This window comes from Sciurus vulgaris, assembly GCF_902686455.1.
Source record: "Sciurus vulgaris genome assembly, chromosome: 16".
In the NCBI taxonomy this organism is placed as follows: Eukaryota; Metazoa; Chordata; class Mammalia; order Rodentia; family Sciuridae; genus Sciurus; species Sciurus vulgaris.
This window is the reverse complement of record NC_136477.1, coordinates 11,191,606-11,214,976: the sequence shown is the minus strand read 5'-3', so window position 1 is coordinate 11,214,976 and position 23,371 is coordinate 11,191,606. Positions and strand designations below refer to the sequence as shown.

The 23,371-nt window shown below is 46.9% G+C and overlaps 1 protein-coding gene across 1 annotated transcript; it reads left to right on the top strand.

Moving 5' to 3' along the window:
• Nucleotides 1–17,116: 17,116 nt before the first annotated feature.
• On the top strand, nt 17,117–23,265 carry ECSIT (ECSIT signaling integrator). Its single transcript, XM_079114517.1, is given in 21 exon segments — nt 17,117–17,755; nt 18,959–18,985; nt 18,987–19,004; nt 19,006–19,060; nt 19,063–19,235; nt 19,237–19,365; nt 19,368–19,383; nt 19,629–19,681; nt 19,683–19,715; nt 19,717–19,782; nt 19,784–19,822; nt 19,824–19,855; nt 21,773–21,831; nt 21,961–21,971; nt 21,973–22,018; nt 22,021–22,053; nt 22,056–22,108; nt 22,203–22,221; nt 22,224–22,307; nt 22,912–23,035; nt 23,037–23,265. Coding segments are annotated over 21 exon segments (1,338 nt in total). The 5' UTR covers nt 17,117–17,647; the 3' UTR covers nt 23,197–23,265.
• Nucleotides 23,266–23,371: the final 106 nt, after the last annotated feature.

Here is a 23,371-nt window from a genome sequence, read left to right as displayed (position 1 = left end):
GCCTTGGTATTGGGAGCTGATTGTGTCATTGTTTCCACCTAGAGGGGCAGCCTGCGTTATTCTGAGAAGGGGGCTTGATCAGAGACCAACTTTCTCCCCCTGCCCCCCAGTTCCTGTCACTGTCCACTGGGTCTCTGAGGCTTTTTATTTCTGAGGTCATTACCCTTTGTCGCTCTCCAGTCCTGAGCCAGAACTGTCATCCCTGGTAGTTTAGCAGGCACCACCCTGGGCTTAGGTCCAGATACCAAAAGGCTATATAGCCTTAGGCAAGTCCCTTCTCCTCTATTGCCACATCTGTAAAATGGGCTAATGACAGCTCCTGCCTTGTGTAGTGTTGTGAAGATCAGAAGAGATATCGCCTCCACTATGCCCAGTGCAGTGCCTGGCCCAGGAGAAGAACCCAGGCAATAACAATATTTCTGCTGAGGATCTGGTACCCCAGTACTGTCCCCTTCAGCCCTTCATAAGGCTCTGGGAGAGCAGAGATCTTGGATCTACCCTCCCCATCCACCTGTGGTCACCTGAATCATGAGGTGATTTTTAGTGAGTGCTGGACCTTGAGCAACCACCTTTGTCCCTGTCCTAGTCTGGCTGGAGTAGCTGGATATTTGCAAACAACTCTTCCTGGCCAGCTCTCACCCCTGGACCACAGGGGTAGATGGGTATCCACATCATGCAACATATGTCAAGGACATGACAGTGACACTTGGATGACATGTCAGCAACCTGCCACACACTGAGGATATATCATGCTTTTTAAAAATTTCTTTCTGGTGGTGCTAGGCATTGAAGCCAGGGGTACTTTACCAATGAGCTACATCCACAGCCTTTTACATGTTTTTTTTTATTTTGAGACAGGGTCTTGGGTTTTGCTAAGTTGCTGAGGCTGGCCTCAAACTTGTGATCTGCCTGCTTCAGCCTCTAGAGTTGCCAGGATTATAGACGTACACCACTGCACCCAGCTCAGAATTAAAAAAAAAAAAAAAATGTGGTCTGGAAATTGAGCCCAAGGCGCCGTACCTACTAGGCAAGTGCTCTACCAATGAGCTCCATCCCCAGACCCTGTAGAGCAGAAAAAAGAAGAATTTGAACTCAGGCCCCTGCCCCTAATGCTATGGGCTAAGGCAGGGTTTCTCAACTTTGCCAGCCATCCAGTCGGGCTGGATCATTCTTCGTGGTGAGAGGCTATCCTGGGCATTGTAGGACTTTAAGCAGAATCCCTGACCTTTACTGACCAGATGCCAGTGGCACCCCCTTATCTTGTCAAAAATATATACAGACATTGCCAAATGTCCCCTTGGGCTGGGGGTGGAGCAGATCGCCCCCATTTAAGAACCACTGGGTTAAGGCAACATGCTGAGAAACAGCTGATGGCATGTCACCATACGCTGAAGATACAATAAAATACATCAAAAGAGCTAGCAGTGATCACCTACTATGCTCTAAGTGCTTTGGATCAGTTAACTCATTCCTCACAGCAGCCTATGAGGTGGGTTCTATGTGAGGCACAGAGAAGCGAAGCCGGCAGTGCGGATCACACGACTTGAAGATGGCACAGCTGGGAACCGAACGTGCAAATGACTGGATTCTGTCCCAGCTGAGTGGACCGCAGGTCATTACTGCGCATGTGAGGACCGGTGCCTCGGCCCAGCTCGCAGTCGCGCCCCCTGGCGGCCTGGGAGGGGCGGGGCCCGGTGGGGGGTCCGGGCGGCGGTGACGTCACGCGCTGACTCACTGGGCCGCGCTCCCCGGCCCGCGGCTGCTTGGCCATTTATAGAATCCGCGCGGCCTCTGAAGTCACGGTCCAGGCACGACGGGGGCGGGTGGGGGAGCTCTTGGCTCGCCCCCCGACGGGGCAGCCCGGGGTCCCCCGAAAGGGCAGCCCTCTCTGAGTCTGCCCCGCCCCTCCGATTCTCGGTCTGTGACGCTGTGCTTCTCGCCTTGTCTCACTTATCTCGGTCTCTGTGTCGCAGTTTGTCGGGCCCTGTGTGTCGCCAAGTTTTTTCAGTCTCTGCCTTCGCCTCTCTGTCTCTCCCTCCTTCCCTCCCTCCCTCTGATGGGCGCTGTGAATCTGCCAGGCTCACCGTCTCTGCCCTCGTGTCTCATGGCTCTCTCCATTCTCTCTCCATCTCTCTATCTCCGTTTCAGTTCCAAGGCTCTGACGCATTCTGTCTCTCTCCCTTGATGTCGCTGCATTGTCTCTGTCTCTGTCTCTGCCTGGAAGAGAGCGGTAGAGGCAGAGAGAAAAGGCTGATCCCTTTCCGAGGCCCCAACCCCGAAGACAACCCCATCGCCCAGTGCCCACGTGCGGCCCCCTTGCCCAGCTCCCATCTGTCATTTCCCAGGCTTCAACCCTTCTGTGCCTCAGTTGCTCATGTAAATGAGAAGTGTGGGATCTTGGAAGGAACAGTGTTTCCTGAAGAGTCCAGGTCAGTCCTGAAAGAAAAACTGGTGCCTCCCTTCCACGAACTCCCTAAACCTTAAACGGGGCTCATCTCTGTCCCTGTGTATCCTGGGGAGGCAGTTGAAGTCCTGTGCTACACCTGCTTATGGTGGCAGCCTCTCTTTACTGGCTCCCTCCCGGTCTAGCTTTTCCCTCCAGAAAACAGGTAGAGGCCATTGTTCCTAAATGACTTCCATCTTGGGAGTGCTCACTTGGTGCCAGACACTGTACCAGGTATAATCTCATTCAGTCCTCACCACAACCCATTCAGGATGGAACCTCTCAGACCTATTCCATAGGTAAGGAAACTCAAAGTTCAGAGAAACCAAGCCACTCTCCCAGGGTCACATTGCTTATGTCATTTTTTCAGATCCTTCCAGATATGTTTCTATAGTCCCCAAGTATCTTCCCACCTCAGGGCCTGTGCCCTGGCAGTTTCTGCTACCTGGAACACATCTCTGCACGATGCCTGTGTGGCCCCTTCCTTCCTTCATTCAGTCCTTGCTCAGATATCACCTCTTTAAAGAGGTCCTCCCTGACCACCTGCTCTAAAGCAATAGCATCCCCCAAGTCCCAGACTGCCCATGAGAAGGGTGGGCAGGAGGGAGAGCTACTTTAAGTGTTTGCATCTGGAAGGGGGTGTTTTTTTACCTTCACAAAACTTTAATTTGTGGCTAGGAGTGTAGCTCGGTGGGAGAGCACTTGCCTAAAATGTGCAAAGCCCTAGGATCAATCCCCAGCACTGAAAAAAAAATTAATTTAAAAAAATTTATAAATATAGCCATCCCACTCTCTCTTCTGTTCCTGTCTTCTTTTTCTTGCCTTCTCCTGACATCTTACACATATATTTGCTCATTATCTATCTCATCCCATGAGAATGGAAATCCCTTTGGGGCAGGGATTTGCTTATTTTGTTTACCCCTTCTATTCCCCAGTGCCAGTACATACACACAGCAGGCACTCAAAAACTGTTCACTGGGGGCAGGGGGTATAGCTCAATAGTAGAGCATGTGCTTAGCATGCACAGGACCCTGGGTTCAATCCCCAGTGCCACAAAAGCAGACAAACAACAACAAAAAAAGGAAAACAAAGAAACCAGGCCTCGTGGCATACACCTGGAATCCCAGCAACTTAGAAGGCTGAGGCAGGAGGAAAATGAAATTCCAGGCCAACCTCAGCAACTTAGCAAGACCCCATCTCAAAATTTAAAAAATAAAAATGAAGAAGGGCTAGGATGTAGCCTGGAGGTAGAGTACCCCTGGGTTCAATTCTCAACACCACAAACAAACAAACAAAGTACCGAAAGGGACTGGGATTGTAGTTCCATGATAAAACAACCCCTAGGTTCAATCCCCAGGACTGCAGGGGGAAGAAAAGGAGGAAAATCTTGCTCATTGAATAAATGCGACTAAAGAGAGTGAACAGGGTCTGGAGCTCACGTCTGTCTGACATATGGATGCTTAACCATACAGAGGGAAAGGGTGTGATTTCCCAGCATCTTCTGGTCTAAGAACAGTAGAAGTGTGAGGATGGGTCCCCTTTACATTTCCACTTCTCCTCTCCCCAGAAGAGCAATGAGGGCAGTGGGCAAGGAGTGTGCGTCACAGGCTGTGGCAGGGGCTATACAGATCATTCTACTACTTGTCCAGCCTAGACACTCCCTTGTCCAGCCTTGAGCTTTGCAAGGAAATTTTTTTTGTAGAAAAAACATCTGATTGAGGGCAGGGACTGTGGCTCAGGGTAGAGCGCTTGCCTAGCACGTGTGAGCACCACATATAAATAAACAAATAAAATAAAGGTATCGTGTCCATCTACAACTAAAAATATATTTTAAAAAGCCCATCTGGTTGAACAAGAGAACTTTAAAAAATTCCTACTGGTGACTGTCAGACTGTCAAAATCAGAATGTATAGCATCAGGCAATGCAGGGATGTGGGCAATTTATTGAGAGTTTTCAAACTGACAAATGTACTTAACTTCTGTACTTAATTTCTGAACCAGCATATCCTCTTTTAAAGACTATTATGGGGGGTATGAAAAATGGTGGAATGAGACAGACATCATTACCCAATGTACATGTATGATTACACAAATGGAATGAATCTACATTGTGTACAACCATGGAAACGAAATGATGTACCCCATTTGTGTACAATGTATAAAAATTCAATATAGTCTGTAAAAAAAATTTTTTTTTTTTTTTTTTTTGGTGCTGGGGAACGAACCCAGGGCCTTGTGCTTACAAGGCAAGCACTCTACCGACTGAGCTATCTCCCCAGCCCCAAAATAAAATAATTTTAAAAGAATATTATAAAGAAGTACAAGTGTAGATGTGAAGAATGAGAATATGTGCAAGAATATTTATTGCAGTGGCCTTGTCACCCGGTGGGTCCATCAACAGGGAGCAAAGGAGATAGACAAAGATGGATCCAGAATATACACTCCTTTGTTTCAACTAAATAAAGGCACAAGGGCTCTGTGTTTAAATGCAGGGCTCCCAGGCAGGTGTGGTGGCACATGTCTGTAATCTAAGCTACTCTGAAGGATTGCAAGTTAGAGGCTAGCTTGGCTGACTTAGTGAGACCCTGTCTCAAAATAAAAATAGCAGGGATAGCGCAGTGAGTTCAATCCCAAGACTAGGGTGGGGGAGGAACTCTAGATCATGGCTTACAAGTTTGAAGCCTGCCCTGGTATTTCCTGGTTGTGTGAACTTGTACAAATGTCTTAACTTTTCTGCACATCAATTTCCTCCACTGGAAAATGGGTATGTTAATAGTGCCTGCTTTCTAGATTTTCTTTATTTATTTTAAATAATAACTATTATTTATGTATTCATTTATTTATTTATATGGCACTGAGGATCGAACCCAGTGCCTCACACGTGCTAGCAAGCACTCTACAACTGAGCCACAACCAGCCCCTCTTTCTTTTTAAACAAGAGTTTCTGAGAGAATTTTAGACTTACAGAAAAGCTGAAAAAATAGGAGTCTTCTCATTTACACTTCATTTCGCTGTTTCTAATGTTAACATCTTACATAATCATCATACAGATAAGAAATAAAACTAAGAAATTAACTGCTACAATTCTATTACTAAGCTACATACGTGATTCGGAGTTCTTCAGTTTTTCCTTTATGTCTCAGGATTCAAGCCAAGATCCCTCCAGTATGTGACAGTTCTTCAGTCTTTCCTGACCTTGACACTTGTGAAAAGTACTGGTCAGTTATTTTGCCAACCCTCTGTTTGATCAGATTGAAGTTTTTGCGTGACTGGGAAAGATACCAGAAAGATGACGATGTGCTCGTAGTGCATCATACCAAGGCTTCATGATGTCACCATGACTCACTGCTGGTGATATTATCTATGATCAATTGGTTAAGGTGATGTCTGCCAGGACCCTCCACCCTGGCAGAAGCCTGCTGCTTTTTGCTTTTCTAGGATTGTGTGTGTGTGTGTGTGTGTGTGTGTGTGTGTGTGTGTGTGTGTGTCCTGGGGATTGAACCAAGGGATGTTTTATCATTGAGCTACACGCCCAGTCCTTTTTATTTTTTGAGGCAGGGCTCGCCAAATTGCCCAGACTGGCCTCAAACGTGAGATCTTCCTGCCACAGGCTCCGGCGAAGCTGGGATTACAGGCGTGCGCTGCCGTACCCGGCGCTTTTCTAGGATGCTTTTGAGGACTGCATGCTAAAGTGTGCGCTAGGGTCTCACATGTAGTATTGTGTTCTATGCTAATAAATATATAAAATAAGCAAATGTCTATGTTTAAATAGACTCTCTCTGGGAGCATAAATAAGAAAACAATAGCCAAGACTGCCTCATGAGGCGGGACATTGGGAACTCTGAAGGCGCAGCCAGGCCAGCGACCCCATCACCGCCCACCTTCCAGCTAAGTAGAATGAACTGCGCCTACGCGCAGCAGGACCCTCAGAGTAGAAGGCGGTAGCGATCCCAGCCGCTGTCCGAGAGGGCTGTCCTCCTGTCCCGGCGGGGTGCGTGAGCCTTCTAGACCCGTAGCTGATTGGCTATAGTTTCTCTCAGATCGGCCAATCACAGGAGCCCTGATGAAGCGGATGTGCTGCGTCTGCGCAAAGTTGTGAGGCCAGCTTTTTGGGTATCCTACGTTTCCCAGCAGCTCCCTGACTCAGACGACTGAAAAACTGCAGAAATGGGTTTGTTTTATTTACTTTTTATTTTATTTTATATTATTTTTGGGACAGAGGATTGAACCCAGGGACCCTTTACCACTGAGGTACACCCCCACACCTTTATATTTTTCATTTTGAGACAGGATCTCACCAAGTTGCTGAGGCTGGCCTTGAACTTGAGATCCTACTCTCTCAGCCTCCCCAGTCGCTGGCATTACAGGTGCACAACACCGCATCCGCCTCAGAAATGGGTTTATAAGGACCAATAACCCTTCTTGCCCAGGACCTTGCTGCTGCCAAGACCCTGTGTTGTGTGCTAATCCATCTGGTTATTAATAGCCTAGAGCTGGCTGTCTGAACGACCAGGAGACCCTCAATCTCACAAGTCCTATCACATTCCCCCCTAGTTACGCCACTCCAGCGAAAACATTGCAGTTGGTCCCTGGGCCCAAAGTGGTTCCCAAATATCTTCAAATGACTCACTCACCACGTCTAGTTCTTTACTCAAAAGCTAACTCAGTGAAGCCTTCCTTAAACCACCTGGTTCCCATCAGTACCCTGCACATACTTGGACCTTCTCCTTTTTTCTGCCTCATTTTTCTCTAAATTACTTATCATTTTAAAAGCTGATGGCGGGGGGTTGGGTGGGCACTGGGGATGGAACCTAGGGCCTCCCAAATGCTAGGCAAGAACTTTACCACTGAGCTATACACCCAGGCCTTAAAGTTGATTTTAAAGACTATCAGGCATATGGAAAATTGTATGAAGTATCATTTATCAGTTTTTGCCTTTTTGGAAGATCAAAGTATCAAAGTAAAACACACAAATCCTAATGGAGAGCTTGATGAATTTTTACATAACATACCTGTATAATCACTGGTAAGCTCAAGTCATAAAATATTTCTATATAATATGGCCTTTTGTTTATTTCCCCCAATAGAATGCCATCTCCCTAAGGTCAGGAATCTCTTTTTGCTTACCACTGTTCCCCAACACTTAGACAAAAGGAGGCATTCAATACATGCATGTTGAGGGAATCTGAGCCTTCTCATGGCAGGGTGGGCCCAGCCTCAGGCTCCTGTGCACCCTACACACTTTCGTTCTGGGTCCAGGTGTGAGCATGGTTGTGGGGAGTTCTCTTTAACATCTCTTCAGTCCCTTTCCATACTCTTCTCTAGGGACTGAGGGCTCCCTCACCCACTGCTGTCATGGGGATCCAAGGTGAGCTAATAAGCCATGAACCCTGGACAGCCTACACAGTACATCCACAGGATGTTAAGGATGTCCAGGTTCAATGCAATCAAATTTGATATCCCTCAAATTTTAGAAAGGCAAGCAGGATGCAGTGGTACACGCCTGCAATCCCAGCTACTTGGGAAGCTGAGGCAGGAAGATCAAAGGTTTAAAGCCAGCCTGGGCAACTTAGCAAAAACCTGTTTTAAAATGAAATATAAAAAAGTTCTGGGGATGTAGCTCAATGGTAGAGAAACACAGGGTTAAATCCCCAGTGTGTGTGTGTATTTAGAAAGACATCAAAGTGATACCAGCTATGCAGACTTCAGCCATGACCACAGCACACAGTAGGGCCACTAGAGAATTTCAGGAGCTGTACTCAGTTTCAGTTTCAGATCTTCTGTATTCAGGAACCACTTGTGGACAGACTAGGAGTTAGGCACTGGAGAGTGGGAGGGGAGGGCTGGAGAGGAACAGGGAGGCCTCCATAAGACCCCACCCGCAAGTACCCAGAATTGGCAAAGGGTTGCAAGGAGATAGAAGTTGGCACAGAAGCTGAAGAGGTAATGCAGTCACCTCTGGGTCTGTGGAAAGATGGGGAAGACAGTGGCTAGGTGATTTGTCAGTGGTGCAGAAGAGAGCCTCAGGGGGCTTATATAAAGTCTCAAATAGACAGAAGCAGAAGCAGAGAGAATCCCCACAATAAGGGACAGTTGTGGGACTGGGGTTGTGGCTCAGTGGTAGAGTGCTTGCCTAGCACATGGAAGCCCTGGGTTCGATCCTCAGCACCACATAAGAATAAATAATTAAATAAGGTATCGTGTCCATCTACAACTGAAAAACTTAAAAATAAAAGGGACAGTTGCTAGGGTTTACAGATAAGATGAAAATTAAGAACATCCTTCCACTCATGTATTTATTTTAATATTTTTCAGGGCCAAGGACTGAACCAGGACTGCATTACACATGCTAGAAAAGCGCTCTGCCACCAAGCTAAATCCCCAACCCCTCATTTATTCATTTTTATAATAATTACCTTGCCTAGCATGCATGAGGCTCTGAATTTGATCCCAGCACCACATAAATTTAAAAGTTGCCTGTTCTTCTTATAGTTTATGGTCAATAGTAAGCACTGTGAAAAAAATACAGTATGATAATAAAAATCACTCCTATTCACTGAGCACCAACTATGTAGCAGGCACTATACTATCCTGTATGACCTTGTCTCCTCTTCACAATAGATTTTTTTTTGTGTGGTGCTGGGGATTGAACCCAGGGCCTTGTGCTTGAGAGGCAAGCACTCTACCAACTGAGCTATCTCCCCAGCCCCCACAATAGCTTCTTAAGATGCTTTTGTTATCCCCATTGTACAGAGGCAAAGACTGAGGCTCAGCAAGAGAAAGTCATATGCTTGAGGATATACAGCTAGTAAGGGACAGGACTGGGATTTTAACCAAGTTCTGGGTTCCAAAACTACAACAGCATCACCAAGCACACAATAGATGTCCAATGCACGTGGGTGGGTGGGGGGAGGTAGCGTCTCCAGGGATCATTAAAGTAGTCACAAGCAAAGAAACTTCACAGAAATATGGAAACATGTGGTCCCTCTACAAAGAATCAGCACTAGGTCTGGAGGGAGGCAGGGGACAGAGGTGGGCAGGAGGTTGAGTGAATATGACCCCTAGGCCCATCCACCCAGCAGGAGTCCACTAACCGTAGGGTAGGTAACCAAAAGCCTGTAGGTAAGAGAAGAGGACTCACCAACCCTGACTCTGGATAGCTTCAACCAGGGCAGATGGGGGACTAACAGAGAGGCCAAGGTCCTCTATCTGCTTCTGCCTTGGCTGGGTGTAATCACCCATTTTCTTTTACTATAATGAAACACCTGAGGCAGAGTGACTTTACTTTTAAAAGTTTTATTTAGCTCAGTTCTGAAGGTCCAAGGGCCCCACATTTGGTGATGCTTCTTGCTGGCAGAGTACCAAATCACCTCAAGGCATTATGGGGCAAGAGACTGAGTTCGCATGTGTCTTTTGCTCTTTCTCCCTCTTCTTTATTTTTATTATTTATTTATTTATTATTTTTGAGATGAGGTTTTGCTGTGTTGCCCAAACAGGCTTCAAACTTGGGATCCTCTTGCCTCAGCCTCCCCAATTAACTGGGATCACAGGTGTGCACCAATCCTGCCCAGCTCTTCACATTCTCTTGTAAAGTCACCAATATTCACTCATGGGAGCTCTGTTCTGATCCTAATTACCTCCTAAAAGTCCCACCTTTACCACAGTTGGATTGTTTTCACACTCTTGATGCTTCAAAATGGGGATTAATTTCAACACATGAACCCTTGTGGGGCACAGTCTAACCATATCCAAATCACAGTACTGGGGCAGGAGACAGTTGACCGACCCATGAGGCTCCTGAATGGGGCCAATCTTATGGTGGGAAATTTCCCCAAAGAGTTCCATCTTCAGCTGGACATCCTCAACAGTGCCCACCCCATGTTGCTGGCCTCCACCCCACAGGAGCGCAGAGCAAAAGTGTGGAGTGTGTTCGCCTGGACCCAGCTCACTCTTACAGAGTAAGGCTAATGATGGTTGTCTCCATGGAGAGCAGGTGGTACCACATAAGAGTGCTGATGGCCAGGGGGAGCAAACCGGGGGAGGGCGTAGGAGCAAGTTAGGCCCCTCCTCATGGCATGACCCTGCCCTCCAGTCACGCACCCTTGCACTACCTGGACTCTGGCTCCTAGAGTTTGCCTGGTTCCAGGGTACTTGTAGGAGCTTATTTGGAGCAAGGTGAAATCAGGCACTAGAACCACAGGAGGAGGCACCAGAGGGAGGAACAGGGGTGTGGCCATCATCCTGCCGCCATATCCACACTTCAGGATTCTCCTCTGCCCTACTGCCTGGCTTCTATAGCCAGAGGCAGATGCCAGCTGTACCATCTCAACATCACTATACCCTGAAGGGAGATTAGCTGGATATTGGGGGCCTGCAGCACGCAGGTGCAGAGAGGTGCAGATCAGTGCAGATAGGGAGACTAAAAGACTGTATCTCTCACACACGTTCTGGGGTACAGTCAGCCCTGTGTAGACCATGGGAATCAGACACACAGCCATACAGAGATATACATGGGGCACTCAAAACAGTCACAAGGCTTGGGGATATGCCTAACTGATAGAGGGCTTGCCTAGCACGTGGAAGGCCCTGGGTTCCTTTCTCAGTACAGGAAAAGAAAAAGAAAAAAGGAAATTCTACTAAAGCGGGGCGTGGTGGTCTCCCAGGTACTCAGGAGGCTAGGTGGGAGGATCACTTGGGTCCAGGAGTTCTAGTTCAACATAGTAAGATGCTGTCTCAAAAAACAGACAGCTGGGCACGGTGACACACACCTGTAATCCCAGCGGCTCTGGAGACTGAGACAGGAGAATTGCGAGTTCAAAGCCAGCCTCAGCAACAGCGAGGCGCTAAGCAACACAGTGAGGCTCTGTCTCTAAATAAAATACAAAATAGGTCTGGGATGTGGCTCAGTGGCCGAGTGCCCCTGAATTCAATCCCCAGTACCCCCCCACCAACAAGCAAAAGCAAAAAAAGTTCGTTAAAAAAAAAAAAATCTGTCAAGTATTTTGTAATTGCCCATTTCATAGGTGAGCAAATCGAGGCACAGATGGGTTAAGCACTAGCCCAATCATGGAGCTAGATTATCAGTGTGTCTTTTTGACTAATGCCATCATCGAATCCGTAGAGCCCAAACGCATTTGGCACACAATAAAGGTTAAAAATTTGTTGAGTGAATAAAGGAATCCACGCCCCTTCCACCTTTCATAATTCATCTCCGCATTTCAGGTGGGAAAACGAGCCCGCGGCTGGCCTCACGGACATCTCAAATACAACACCCTCTTCCTTCTTTGCCGCAAGGTTCCCACCTCGCGCACCAATTTAAAGGGCGGGGGCGTGGCCTGGCTTGTTATGAGGCGGGATCAACGTCTTTCCTCCTTCCTATTGGCGATTCTCCCTTTGTGGGCGGGAGCCATCTAAACCGGCTTTCTTGATTTGCTGTCTTTGGAGGACCGTGACCCGGAAGCCTTATGGGCCAACATGGCGGCGCCCAGCAGAAAGATAGAGCCGGCCCGGGGTCCTCGACCGGCTGCGTGAGCAGGTAGGTCGCGCGTGGGAAGCGTAACACGAACCGCTGGGATTCCGAGCGTTCAGTTCCGGGCTTGGCAGCGCGGAAGGGCATCATTAGAGAGACCCTGCTGCAAGGCCAGGGCGCTATGACCTTTTGGGGTGCGGGGCGGGTACGTGCCGGGAAAGGTTGCCGCCGTGTGCCAGCTGCCTCACTCCCTAATCTCCCATTTTGCAGATGGGACAGTTGACTCAGAAGTTAAGGCTCTCGCGCGAAGTCACACAGCAAGTTGACTTGTCACTGAAGCGGGAATTGAAATCTGAGTCTGCCTGTTTCTTCAAGGGCCGCAGAATCCTGGTAGCCAGCCTCAGGGATACTATAGGTAGTACCTTATTTCTGAGTTCAGGTTTGTAGAAATCTACCGCTTATTCCCATTTAATTGATAATTGTTGGGCACTTATGGTATGCCAGGTACTGCCCTGGGTGCCAGAGACATAACAGTGAGGAGGACAGACAAAAATCCCCCATTTCTTGGGGGAGCTAAACATTAAACAAGTCAGAAATAAAAAACGAAATAGGTTATTTCAGACATTGATAGTTGCTAAAAATGAGTTGATCAGAGTGATGAGGGATTTTAGAATGGGAGAAGAGAATGAAGAGATGAACTGAGAAAACCTCTCATTTGAATAGAGACCTGAATGGCCAAAATCATCATGGGGAGAGCTGGAGGAATAAAGTTCTAGGCAGAGGGAAAAGCAAGTGCAAAGACTCTTGAGTCTGGAGTAAATTGGCCTGTTTCAGAAACAGCATGACTGGAACTGGGAGTAGTAGGAATTTTGTTTAGAAGGGTAGACTGATTTCAAGTGTGAGGGATCATCAACAATTTAGGCATACAGCCCTGAATTTAGTTTATATTTTACAAGTTCTCTCTGGCCATGAGGAAGAACTGACTGGAGGGTAGAAATGGGAGGCTGGACAGGTTTCCAGTAAAGGGATCACATATATTGGAACGTTGGCCTGCAGGTGGAAATAATGGGTGCATTGGTATTGACTTAGAATAGTCACCAGGACTAGTTGATGGCTTAGTTGGGGGAGTGAGGGACATAGACTTGGAAATGACTCCTAGGTTTGTGGCTTGAGTGACTAGGAATGGTGGTACCATTGATTAGCATTCAGAGGAATAAGTAAGCAGGGACATCAGTAAGTATGGAACATATTAAGTTTTGGGATGGCTGGGTATGTGCCAGAACTGATGATTAGGTATGGAGGCTGGAAGTGAACATTTGGGAGCCATCAGCATGTACATCATGACTTCTCAAACTTTAGCACAAATAGGAGACTTACTTGTAAACCAATATTCTTGTGAATATAGATATAAAATGTCTCCACAATCACTAGCAAACATATAGAAAGAATCATGACTAAGTAGAATTTATCTCAGAAATGGAAAGTTAGTTTAACATCTGAAAATGTAACACATTATAGAAAAGAATAAAGGACAAAAACCACTTGTTTATCTCAATACCCTTTCTGACAAAATACACTAAACAAAGTAGGAATAGAAGGGAAATTCCACAGTATGATAAGGGCATCTATAAAAAACATTGTAGCTAACATCATACATCATGTTGAAAGATTGGGTATGTGCCTCCAAAAGTCAGCAATAAGAATGTGTTTTGCAGATGATGTACTCTTATGAATAGAAAATTCCTAGGATGTCAATAATAAAAATTTAGAATACACAAGTTCAGCAAGGTTGTAGGATATAAGATAAAACGAATTACAACTGGGCACACTGGTCTATGCCTATAATCCCAGGGCTCAGGAGGCTGAGGCAGGAGGATCTCAAGTTCAAAGCCAGCCTCAGCAACTTAGCAAGGCCCTAAGCAATTCAGGGCCTGTCTCTAAATAAAATACAAAAAAGGGTTGGGGATGTGACCCCGGTGTTTCAGTGCCCCTGGATTCAAACCTGGTGCCAAAAAAAAAAAATTTACAAAAATTTGAAATTATTAAAAATTCTTCCCTATACAATAGCACTGTACCACTAGCAATATTCCCCAGTCCTTTCTTCTTCTTCTTCTTCTTCTTTTTTTTTTTTTTTTTTTTTTTTTGGTGTCAGGGATTGAACCAAGGGTTACTTAACACTGAGCCACACCCAGAGCCCGTATTAATTAAATTAATTTATTTGGTAGCGGGGATTGAACCCCAGGGGCACTTAACCACTGAGTGACATCCCTAGCCCTTTTCCTTTTCTTAATTTTTATTATTTAAAAAGTATTTTTAGTTGTAGATGGACACAATAACTTTACTTAGTTATTTTTTTTATGTGGCGTCGAGGATTGAACCCAGTGCCTCACATATGCTAGGCAAGCACTCTACCTCTGAGTCACAATCCCACCTCCCCTTTTTTATTTTTTATTTTGAGACAGGATCTTGCTTAAGGCCTTGCTAAGTTCCTGAGGCTGGCTTTGAATTTTTGGCCCTCCTGCCTTAAGCCTCCAGAATCACTGGGGATTGTAAGCATGTGCCACCATGCCCTGCACCCGTTCTATTTGAGACAGGGTCTTGCTGGACTCAGACTTGGCGATTTTCCTTACTCAGCCCCAGTAGCTGGGATTACAGGTGCCACCACAACCAGCAGAATAAAAATTCTTTTTTTTTTCTTTTAATATTTTTAGTTGTAGATGGATACAATACCTTTATTTTATTTATTTTTATTTTTATGTGTGCTGAGGATTGAACCCAGTGCCTCACACATGCTAGGCAAGCGCTCTACCACTAAGCTATAACCCAGCCCCAGACAAAATAAATAACATAAAGTTTGCTTAGATGAATTTTAGACACTTTGAAGGGGTTAGCTGTATGGTATGTGAATAAAAGTGTTTTGAACAAAACAAAACATAGTCAGAGCTTCACCCCTTACCAATAGATTTCAGTCACCACTGTAGACAGTGAATGCCTTCACAGTAGGGGGTGTAAGCTCAGTGGTCAACATAGCGCCTAGCATGCAAGGCCCTGGGCTCAATCCCCTATGCCCTCAGAACATGTACCCCCAAAGCCCCTTAAACCCCTTTTCATGCTTTTTCCACTGTGTGCTTGTGACCCCATCACATGTCACTGCCACTTGATGTTACTGATGTCTGAAATATTTATATTCAAGTTCACTTTTAGAGCCGTTTAAGGCAACCATAAAGAAATGTGCTTCTGAGCTGAATGTGGGGGTACACACCTGTAATCCCAGTGACTCTGGAGGCTGAGACAGAGGATTGAAAATTCAAGGTCAGCCTCAGCAATTTAGTGAGGCCCTAAGTACTTAGTGAGACCCCTATCTCAAAATAAAAAAGGGACAGGGATTTGGCTTAGTGGTAAAAAGTCCTTCTGGGTTCAGTCCCCAGTACAAAAAAAGAAAAGAAATGTGCAGTTAAGCCAAGTTCAGTAGTCCACACCTACAATGTCAGCTCCTCAGGAAGCTAAAAAGAGGAGGATTGCAAGTTCAAGACCAGCCTCTGAAATGTAACAAGACACTGTCAAAATAAAATTGAAAGAAAAGGGCTGGGGATGTAGCTCAGAGGCAGGGCTTGCCTAGCATGTACAAGATCATGAGGTCCTGGGTTCAGTCCCTGGCATCAGGGGAAAACAAGAAAATAAAGAAAAGGGCTATGGAGTCAGAATGCCTGGGTTTAGGCATGTGACCAGGGTAGGTTTGGGCCATAATCCTCAAAGGTACAATCCCAAATGCCATAATCTCAAATATTGAAATTCAGAAAAGATCAAAAATCCTTAAAGCCTCAAATTCAGAAAATGTATTCTGGAAAAAATAATTTAAAAAAATCAAAAGAGCCAGGCATAGTGCATGCCTGTAATCCCAGCATTTGGGAGGCTGGAGCAGGAGGCTCACAAGTTCAAGGCCAGCCTCAGCAACTCAGCGAGGCCCTAAGCAACTCAGTGAGACCGTCTCTAAATAAAATACAAAAAAGGGCTTGGGACGTGCCTCAGTGGTTAAGAACCCCTGGGTTCAATTCCCAATACCAAAAAAGAAAAAAAAAAAAAAAAAAAAAAAAAAAAAAAGTCAAGAGAATTATTTCTTCTACTTTTTAGGGGATTAGGGTTATGGAACTTCTGCTTAGCATACACCAGACCCTGGTTCAATCCCCAGCACTGATCTTTTTTATCCACAGCCTCTTTCTTTCATTTTTTTCTTTTAATTTTATTTTGAGGCAGAGTCTTGCTGAGTTTCCTAAGTTGCTCTGGAATTTTTGATCTACCTATCTCAGCCTTATGATTTACAGTGGTGTGCTACTAAGCCCAGTATTTATTTACCTCTTTAAAGGGGATATGTGAGCCAGGTGTGGTGGCATATGCTTGTAGTCCCAGCTATTCGTGAAACTGAGGTACAAGGATAACTTTAGTCTACAAGTTCCAGACCAGCCTGGACAACATAAATAACACCCTGTCTCAAAAATAACACCATTGTGTGTGTGTTGGGGGGTACTGGAGATGAACTCTGGGGCACTCCCAGCCCTATTTTGTATTTTATTTTTTATTTTTTTTTTTTTGCGGTGCTGGGGATCGAATCCAGGGACTTGGTGCATGCAAGGCAGCACTCTACCGACTGAGCTATATCCCCAGCCCCCTATTTTTTTTTTTTTTTTTTCCTCCTCTGGAGGCGCCGGGAATTCAAACCGCGGCCCTTGCGCATGCTAGGCGAGCGCTCTCCAAAAATGAGCTATTTCTCCAGCTCCTGTTTTGAATGTTATTTAGAGACAGGGCTTCACTGAAGTTGCTTAGGGCCTCACTAAGTTTGCTGAAGCTGGCCTCCACTGAGGCCTCCTGCCTCAGCCTCCTGAGCCACTGGGATTACAGGTGTAACACCACCTCGCCTGGCTAAACAAATATTTGGGAAACAAAATGATAAGCCAGGTGCAGTGCAGGGTGAGCTGAGCAGCTGCTCTACCACTGAGCCACACCCCCAGCCCAGTCATACTATTAAATGAAAACGGCAAAAGAAGGCACAGAACATGTGTATAAAATGTTTCTCCCAGCTGGGTGCTGTGGCACACACCTGCAATCCCAGCTACTTGGAAGGTTGGGGCAAGGGATTGCAAAGTCAAGTTTCCTCAACAGGAACCCTGTCTCAAAATTAAAAACGTTTAAAAAGGGCCTGGGATATAGCTCAGTGTAGAGCACCTGTCAGACACCTTGGCACTGGGCTCAATCCCTAGTACTCGGCGGGCAGGGAAGCACACTTCATAGACTTCTTTACGTAATAAAATAGGCAATAAAAACCATTACACTAGCAAATTTGTGAAGATAGTGAAAGATTTGGCCCAGCAGAACTTGGACCCCTGATTATAATAGTTGCCCAAGCTCATCTTTTTTTTTTTTATATACTTTTTTAAAATTGTTGATGGACCTTTATTTATATGTGGTACTGAGGATTGAACCCAGTGCCTCACACATGCTAGGCAAGCGCTCTAGCACTGAACCACAACCCCAGCCCCACCCTGGCCCATCTTGTAGATCAGGAAACCATTGGAACTGGGCAAGTCGCAACAGGGTCATGGCAGGGCTGGTGAGCGAGCCATGCAGTCTGGAGTGTGCCCACTGCCAAGAGGACATCTTTCTCTCAGGTGGTGGCTAGGCTGCTAGGCTGATGCATCTTTTCTCTCTTGCCTAGGGTGGCCTGTCCAAGCGGCAGAAGCATGAGCTGGATGCAAGCCATCCTGCTGGCCCGAGGCCTCTCAAGGGGCTTGGGGAGCATCTGTGGGGCTGCCCTCACTGGAGCCCCCTTCTCCTCAGGTAACCAGCAGGTGGGCATTGCATCGGGATGGCAGGAGAACGGCCTGGGACTTGCTTTTAACCCTTCTAAGCCACTGAGCCGGCCCATCTGTGTTGAAGGCCTGTAGAAAGTCCCCAGGTGATGTGTTTATTTATTTTGTGGTGCTGGGAATGGAACCCAGGACTTTGCAACAGGCCAGACAGTGTTCTACCATTGAGCTCTGTCCCCAGCCCCCCTAACTTAAGGGGTGCTAGTACTCATGCGGGTCAAGCCATTGACTTGAAATTAAGTAAGTTGGGTGTTAACTGTGGGTAGCTCCTGCACCACTTGTAGCAAAGGATTCAGAAATTGAAACTTACTTCCTATACTCAAAGTGACCTGATTGTGGAAGCACATGGGTAGCCATAGGTCACAATAGCAATGATGATGTAATGTTCAAGCTCCCATTGAGCAGTTACTCAGCCTGGTCCATTTACAACATCTCATTTGTGAGGTTTCCCCTTCATTGGGCATTCTAGAGTTTCCTTTCTGATTTCTGCCCTATACCCATACCACCTGTAGTATTGATTGACTGAAATGTTAACTTTAAATGAGTGTGCCTTCTTTTTTACTTTTTTTTTTTTTTTTTTTTGTTTTTTTTTGCAGTGCTTGGGAATGCAACCAGAGCCTCACACGTTAGGCTATCAGGTGCTCTACCTCGGAGCCTCACTCCAGCCATAGTTTACATCTCATTTAAGCAGGACATGGACTGGCTGTTGGGGGCAGCAGCAGAGTAGAGGGATGGAGAACACCAACTCCAGTCTCCACTCTGTTTGCTCTGCAGCCTTGTGATCCCAGGTATCCCCCTTCATGTCCTTGCGCCTCCGTGTCCTCATCTGTAAAATGAACATGAGACTACTTCCTCATGTGGACAGTTATAAAGATTAAATGTGCTAAAGGACTGGAGTGCTTGCTTAGCAGTGTGTGGCCCTGGTTTGATCCTCAGCACTGCAAAAGAAAGAAAAAAAAAGTTCATAAAGTGCTCAACAGTTCCTGGCATAGGAGACCTGTCAATACTGTGCCTGCATTGTGTTTTGTCACTGTGTATTGGAGTCTGATCGTTGGTTTATAACCCACTATCATATTCCTTAGAGGCCCTCAGGATGCCAAGGGCCTCTTTCAGGAAAGAACCAGCCCAGCAGTTACTCCGGGACACTAGGAGTGCCAGATTCCAGCAGCTGTCCTCTGTCCCCAGGTGCTTCCCCAGGCCACGCGGGGGCTTCCACTGTAGTACAGCCACAACACAACTCTGAAATGTCGCTGGTTCCTCGTCCACCTGAGCCCCGGCAGAAGCCCATCAGGCCCTGGCGCCCCACGAGGAGCTGTTTAGACAGGGACCAGGTGGGGGAGCGAGACAAAGCAAAGCTTCGTGCGGGGCCGTGCAGAATTTTGGGGCGCACAATGTGCGCAAGCGTGGCCACGTTGATTTCATCTACCTGGCCCTACGCAAAATGCGGGAGTATGGCGTCGAACCGGGATCTGACCGTCTACAACCTGCTCCTGGACATCTTCCCGAAGGAGGTCTTCCGGCCTCGCAATGTCATCCAGCGCATCTTCCTCCACTACCCCCGGCAGCAAGAGTGTGGGATTGCTGTCCTAGAGGCAGATGGAGAAATCACGGTGAGGCCAGCTCAGGATGGGGCAGTGGGCGGCCTCACAGCAGGCCGCCTCCTGCTTCCAGTTCTTGAGCCCCTCCATCACTCCCTTGCTCTACTCCACTCCCTCACTCATCTTTTTCCTGCCTCCTCCTGTCTTTCCTTTGATTCTATTCTGTTAACCATCTCTGACTTCAATTTGTCTTCCCTTTTCCCTTTCACCTCCTCTTGCTCCTTCCCTGAGGGTCTCTCTGCATCTTCCTGGCACAGGAGTGATGCCCAACAAAGAGACAGAGTTTCTGCTGATCCAGATATTTGGACGCAAAAAGCTACCCCATGCTCAAATACCTGCGCATAGCGGCTATGGCTCACCCGCTTCAAGAACATCAATCCCTTCCCTGTGCCCCGTGACCTGCCCCAGGACCCCCGTGGACCTGGCCAAGCTGGGCCTGCGGCACATAGAAACCTGACCTCAGTGCCAGGATCACAGTATTCAGGTATCTACTCCTGTCCACTCTGGTAATTGCTGCCCTTGTTGGGTCACATTGTTGCTCCTTGGACTCCTTTTAACCTACCTAAGGCGACTGATTCCCTGGCTGATCCCTCCAGTAGATCCCCATGGACCTTATTCCTTACCACAGCTTGACCTCTTAGAATCCATTTGGCTGCTATAACAGCACACATCCAGATTGGGTGCATCAGTTTGTTTTTTCTGTTGCTATAAATACCTGAGCATGGGTAGTTTATAAAGAAAAGAAGGGCTGGGCTTAATGATGCATGCCTGTAAACCTAGCAACTTAGGAGACCAAGGTAGGATGATTTCAAATTTGAGGCCAACTTCAGCAACTTTGCAAGATTTTATCTTAAAGTAAAAAATAAAAAGGGCTAAGGGATGTAACTGTAGCACAGTACCACTGGATTCAATCCCTAGTACCAAAAATAAAAAGAAAAGAGGTTTATTTAGCTTACAGTTTTGGAAGCTAAAAATCCAAGATCGACAGCTCCCATCTGTTTGGCTTCTGGGTGAAGCACATGCTGAAGAAATCATATGGGCAAGACAAGAAAAAACAGAGAAATGCAGGGCCAGCCTCACTTATTTTTTAACAACCCATGTTAAAGAGCAACCAACCCAGGTCTGGGTGGAAACCAATATGGGAGATCAATCCTGCAAGAACTACATTTGATCTCTTCCAAAGGTGATGCCTACATTGACTCTGTGACCTCCCACAGGCCCTGCCTGGTTTGTTTGGTTGTTTTTTGCCATACGGGGGTTGAATCTAGCTTGCAAAAGCTAGGCAAGTACTCTACCATTGAACTACTCCCCTTGGAATAATTTGAGACAGAGTAATCGATAAGTTGCCCAGTTGACCTTGAACTTAGCTATCCTCCTTGCTTCAGCCTCTGGAGTGGCTGGGATTTCAGGTGTGTGCCACCATGCCTGGTTGGGAGAGCATTTTATATACATGTTCTGTAGCTATGCTTTTGCTGTTTTCACTTAATGCTGTGACTGGGGCTGGGGGATACATCCCCTTGGTAGAGAGCATACCTTGCATGCACAGGGCCCTCCATTCTCATCCACAGCACCAGGCGGGGAAAAATCCTGACTGGGAGACATTGATCCACCTTAGCTCTTTACAACTTGAAAGGACAGGACAATATGCAGTCCACGTGTTGACCACTATCTAGTATTTTCATCAAAGAATCGTGCATTTATAAAAAATTCAGTTTATTTTGTTGTGTCTTTAAAAATTATGTTCAGGGTATAAAATTTAAAACAATACAAAAGGGAACTCCTTCTCACTTTGTCCTTTGCTTTTCGTGTTTCCTTCCTGAGATGTGTGTGAAAATTTTTTTTTTCTTTTTCCCTTTTTTGAGACAGGGTTTCACTTAAGTTGTTGAGGCTGGCTTCAATCTTATGCCTGGCTATTCTTCTTCAATAGCACTAGCACTTGCTTCCATGCAGGCACTCAGTGCTTTAGGATCATCTGAAGAGTTGTTATTGTCCTTGTATTGCACTTGGGAGAAACCGAGACTGAGGTTATGCAGCTTGTAACAGAGCCAGGGATTTTAAGTGGGCTGGCTCCAGGGTTTCTTGCTGTGAGAGTCTTTGATGTCTCTGGCCAAATTGGATAGAAAGGAGGATTTTTTTTTTACTTATTTGCAGATGGACATAACACCTTATTTATTTATTTTTATGTGGTCCTGAGGATTGAACCCAGTGCCTCACACATGCTAGGCAAGTGCTCTACCAGAGCTACAACCCCAGCCTGATGATGGGTTTTTTAGTGACATGTAAGAGACCCTATAGAGGAATCCTCGATTTGCTGGCATCTCCTTTCCTCCTTTCTTTCTCCTGGCCTCCTCTGCAGCAGCTGAGGGTCACAAACTACTTCTACCCCTGATCCTTCTTGCAGATGCCTTTTTTCCAATGACTTGACAGGTACAGAAGATCCTGTCCAGCCACACATTGTAGGTAAGGACCCAAACATGGGGAAGCCAGGCCACTGACCTGTTGCCAGCCCACTACTGGCTCTATCAGGCCTGCTGGGCAGGGAGAGCCTCGCAAGACAGGACCAGCAGGGTACATGTGTCTCCATACCAGGAATCCAGAGTCCCTGATCAGCAGGCAGCTCTGGCCCACCATGACCCAGCACGGCCTATCTCGTTGAGGGTCCCTTCTCCCTGTGGCTCCGCAGCAGTGTGTCTATTACCACATCCTCAGAGCTGATTTGCTGCCCCCCGAAGAGAGGGTGAGAGTCTAGGGCATGATTGGTGGGCTGGTGGTAAGGGAGGCTGCAAGATCCTGGGTCTCTGATCCTGCCTGTACCCTCCTCCTTGAGGTAGGAAGTGGAAGAGATTCCAGAGGATGGAACCTCTACTACCCAATGCACCTGGACCTGGACTATGCAAGAAGCAGCTGGGATGACTATGAGTTTGACATTGATGAAGGTAAAAACTTGAACATAGGTAGAGTGCTTGCCTAGCATGCACAAGGGCCTAGGTTCAAAGGACAACACCACACACACACACCTGAAAATGCAGGATCCAACACCACACAGGATGAGGTGTGACCTGTGGAGTCCCAGGCTGAGACCACACTCCACATATCCACCTCCCCTCAGATATGTAGTGTGCCCCTAGGGCTCTAGAACTGAGGCCACTCAAGCCTGTCATCCCTTGGTCCTTCCCTCCCTGCATCACAAAAAATTTAAGGAGCACTTCTGTGCTAACTACTGGGTATGACTGGGACAGATGCAGTCCTCAAGTCAGTGAGGAGACAGGCAAGTTACATTTTGAGAAGTTCAGGGGAGAAACATGCTACTCAGTCTCAAGTGGGAGTATTTGGGAGGGCTTCCTAGCAGAATCCAGAAGAAGCAGGAGGCATGGCCCAGATAATGAGAAAGTCTAGGCTGAGGCACTGCTTGTGCAAAGGTCTGGAAGCACAAAGTACCTCAGAGGGGAGAGGTTGGAGCTCAGAGTGCACCAGAGGGGGTATGGTAGGGAATCTGTTACTTCCCACTGCATGAACTCTGAGGGCCCTCTCTCCCAACAGTGGAAGAAGGACCCATCTTCGCCATGTGCATCGCCGGTGCCCACGACCAGGTGACACTGGCCAAGTGGATACAGGGCCTACAAGAGACCAATCCTGCTCTGGCCCAGATCCCAGTGATTTTCCGCTGGCAGGTCCACTGGTGAGCTCCTGACATCTTCAGGACTGGAGGAGCCAACCCCACCCCTGCGGCGAGGGCCAGGAGGAAGAAGGTCACCTGCAGCGACAGCAGCAAGGCCAGAGTTGAGTGTGAATGGGCAGGAGGGCACAGGCGGTGGACTGGTGTGAAAGCACAAGGATGACCTTTGAGTTTACAGCAAATAAAGTTTTTCTGCTTGGGGCTGATTTCCTTTCTTTGCTGTGTGGCAAGCCCTCTTCAAAATCGAAAATGTTGGGGAATCTGCGCTGGGTCCCTCCCATTCGGCGGACCTACAGGCTCCACTGTTCTATCCTGGGGCTGGCC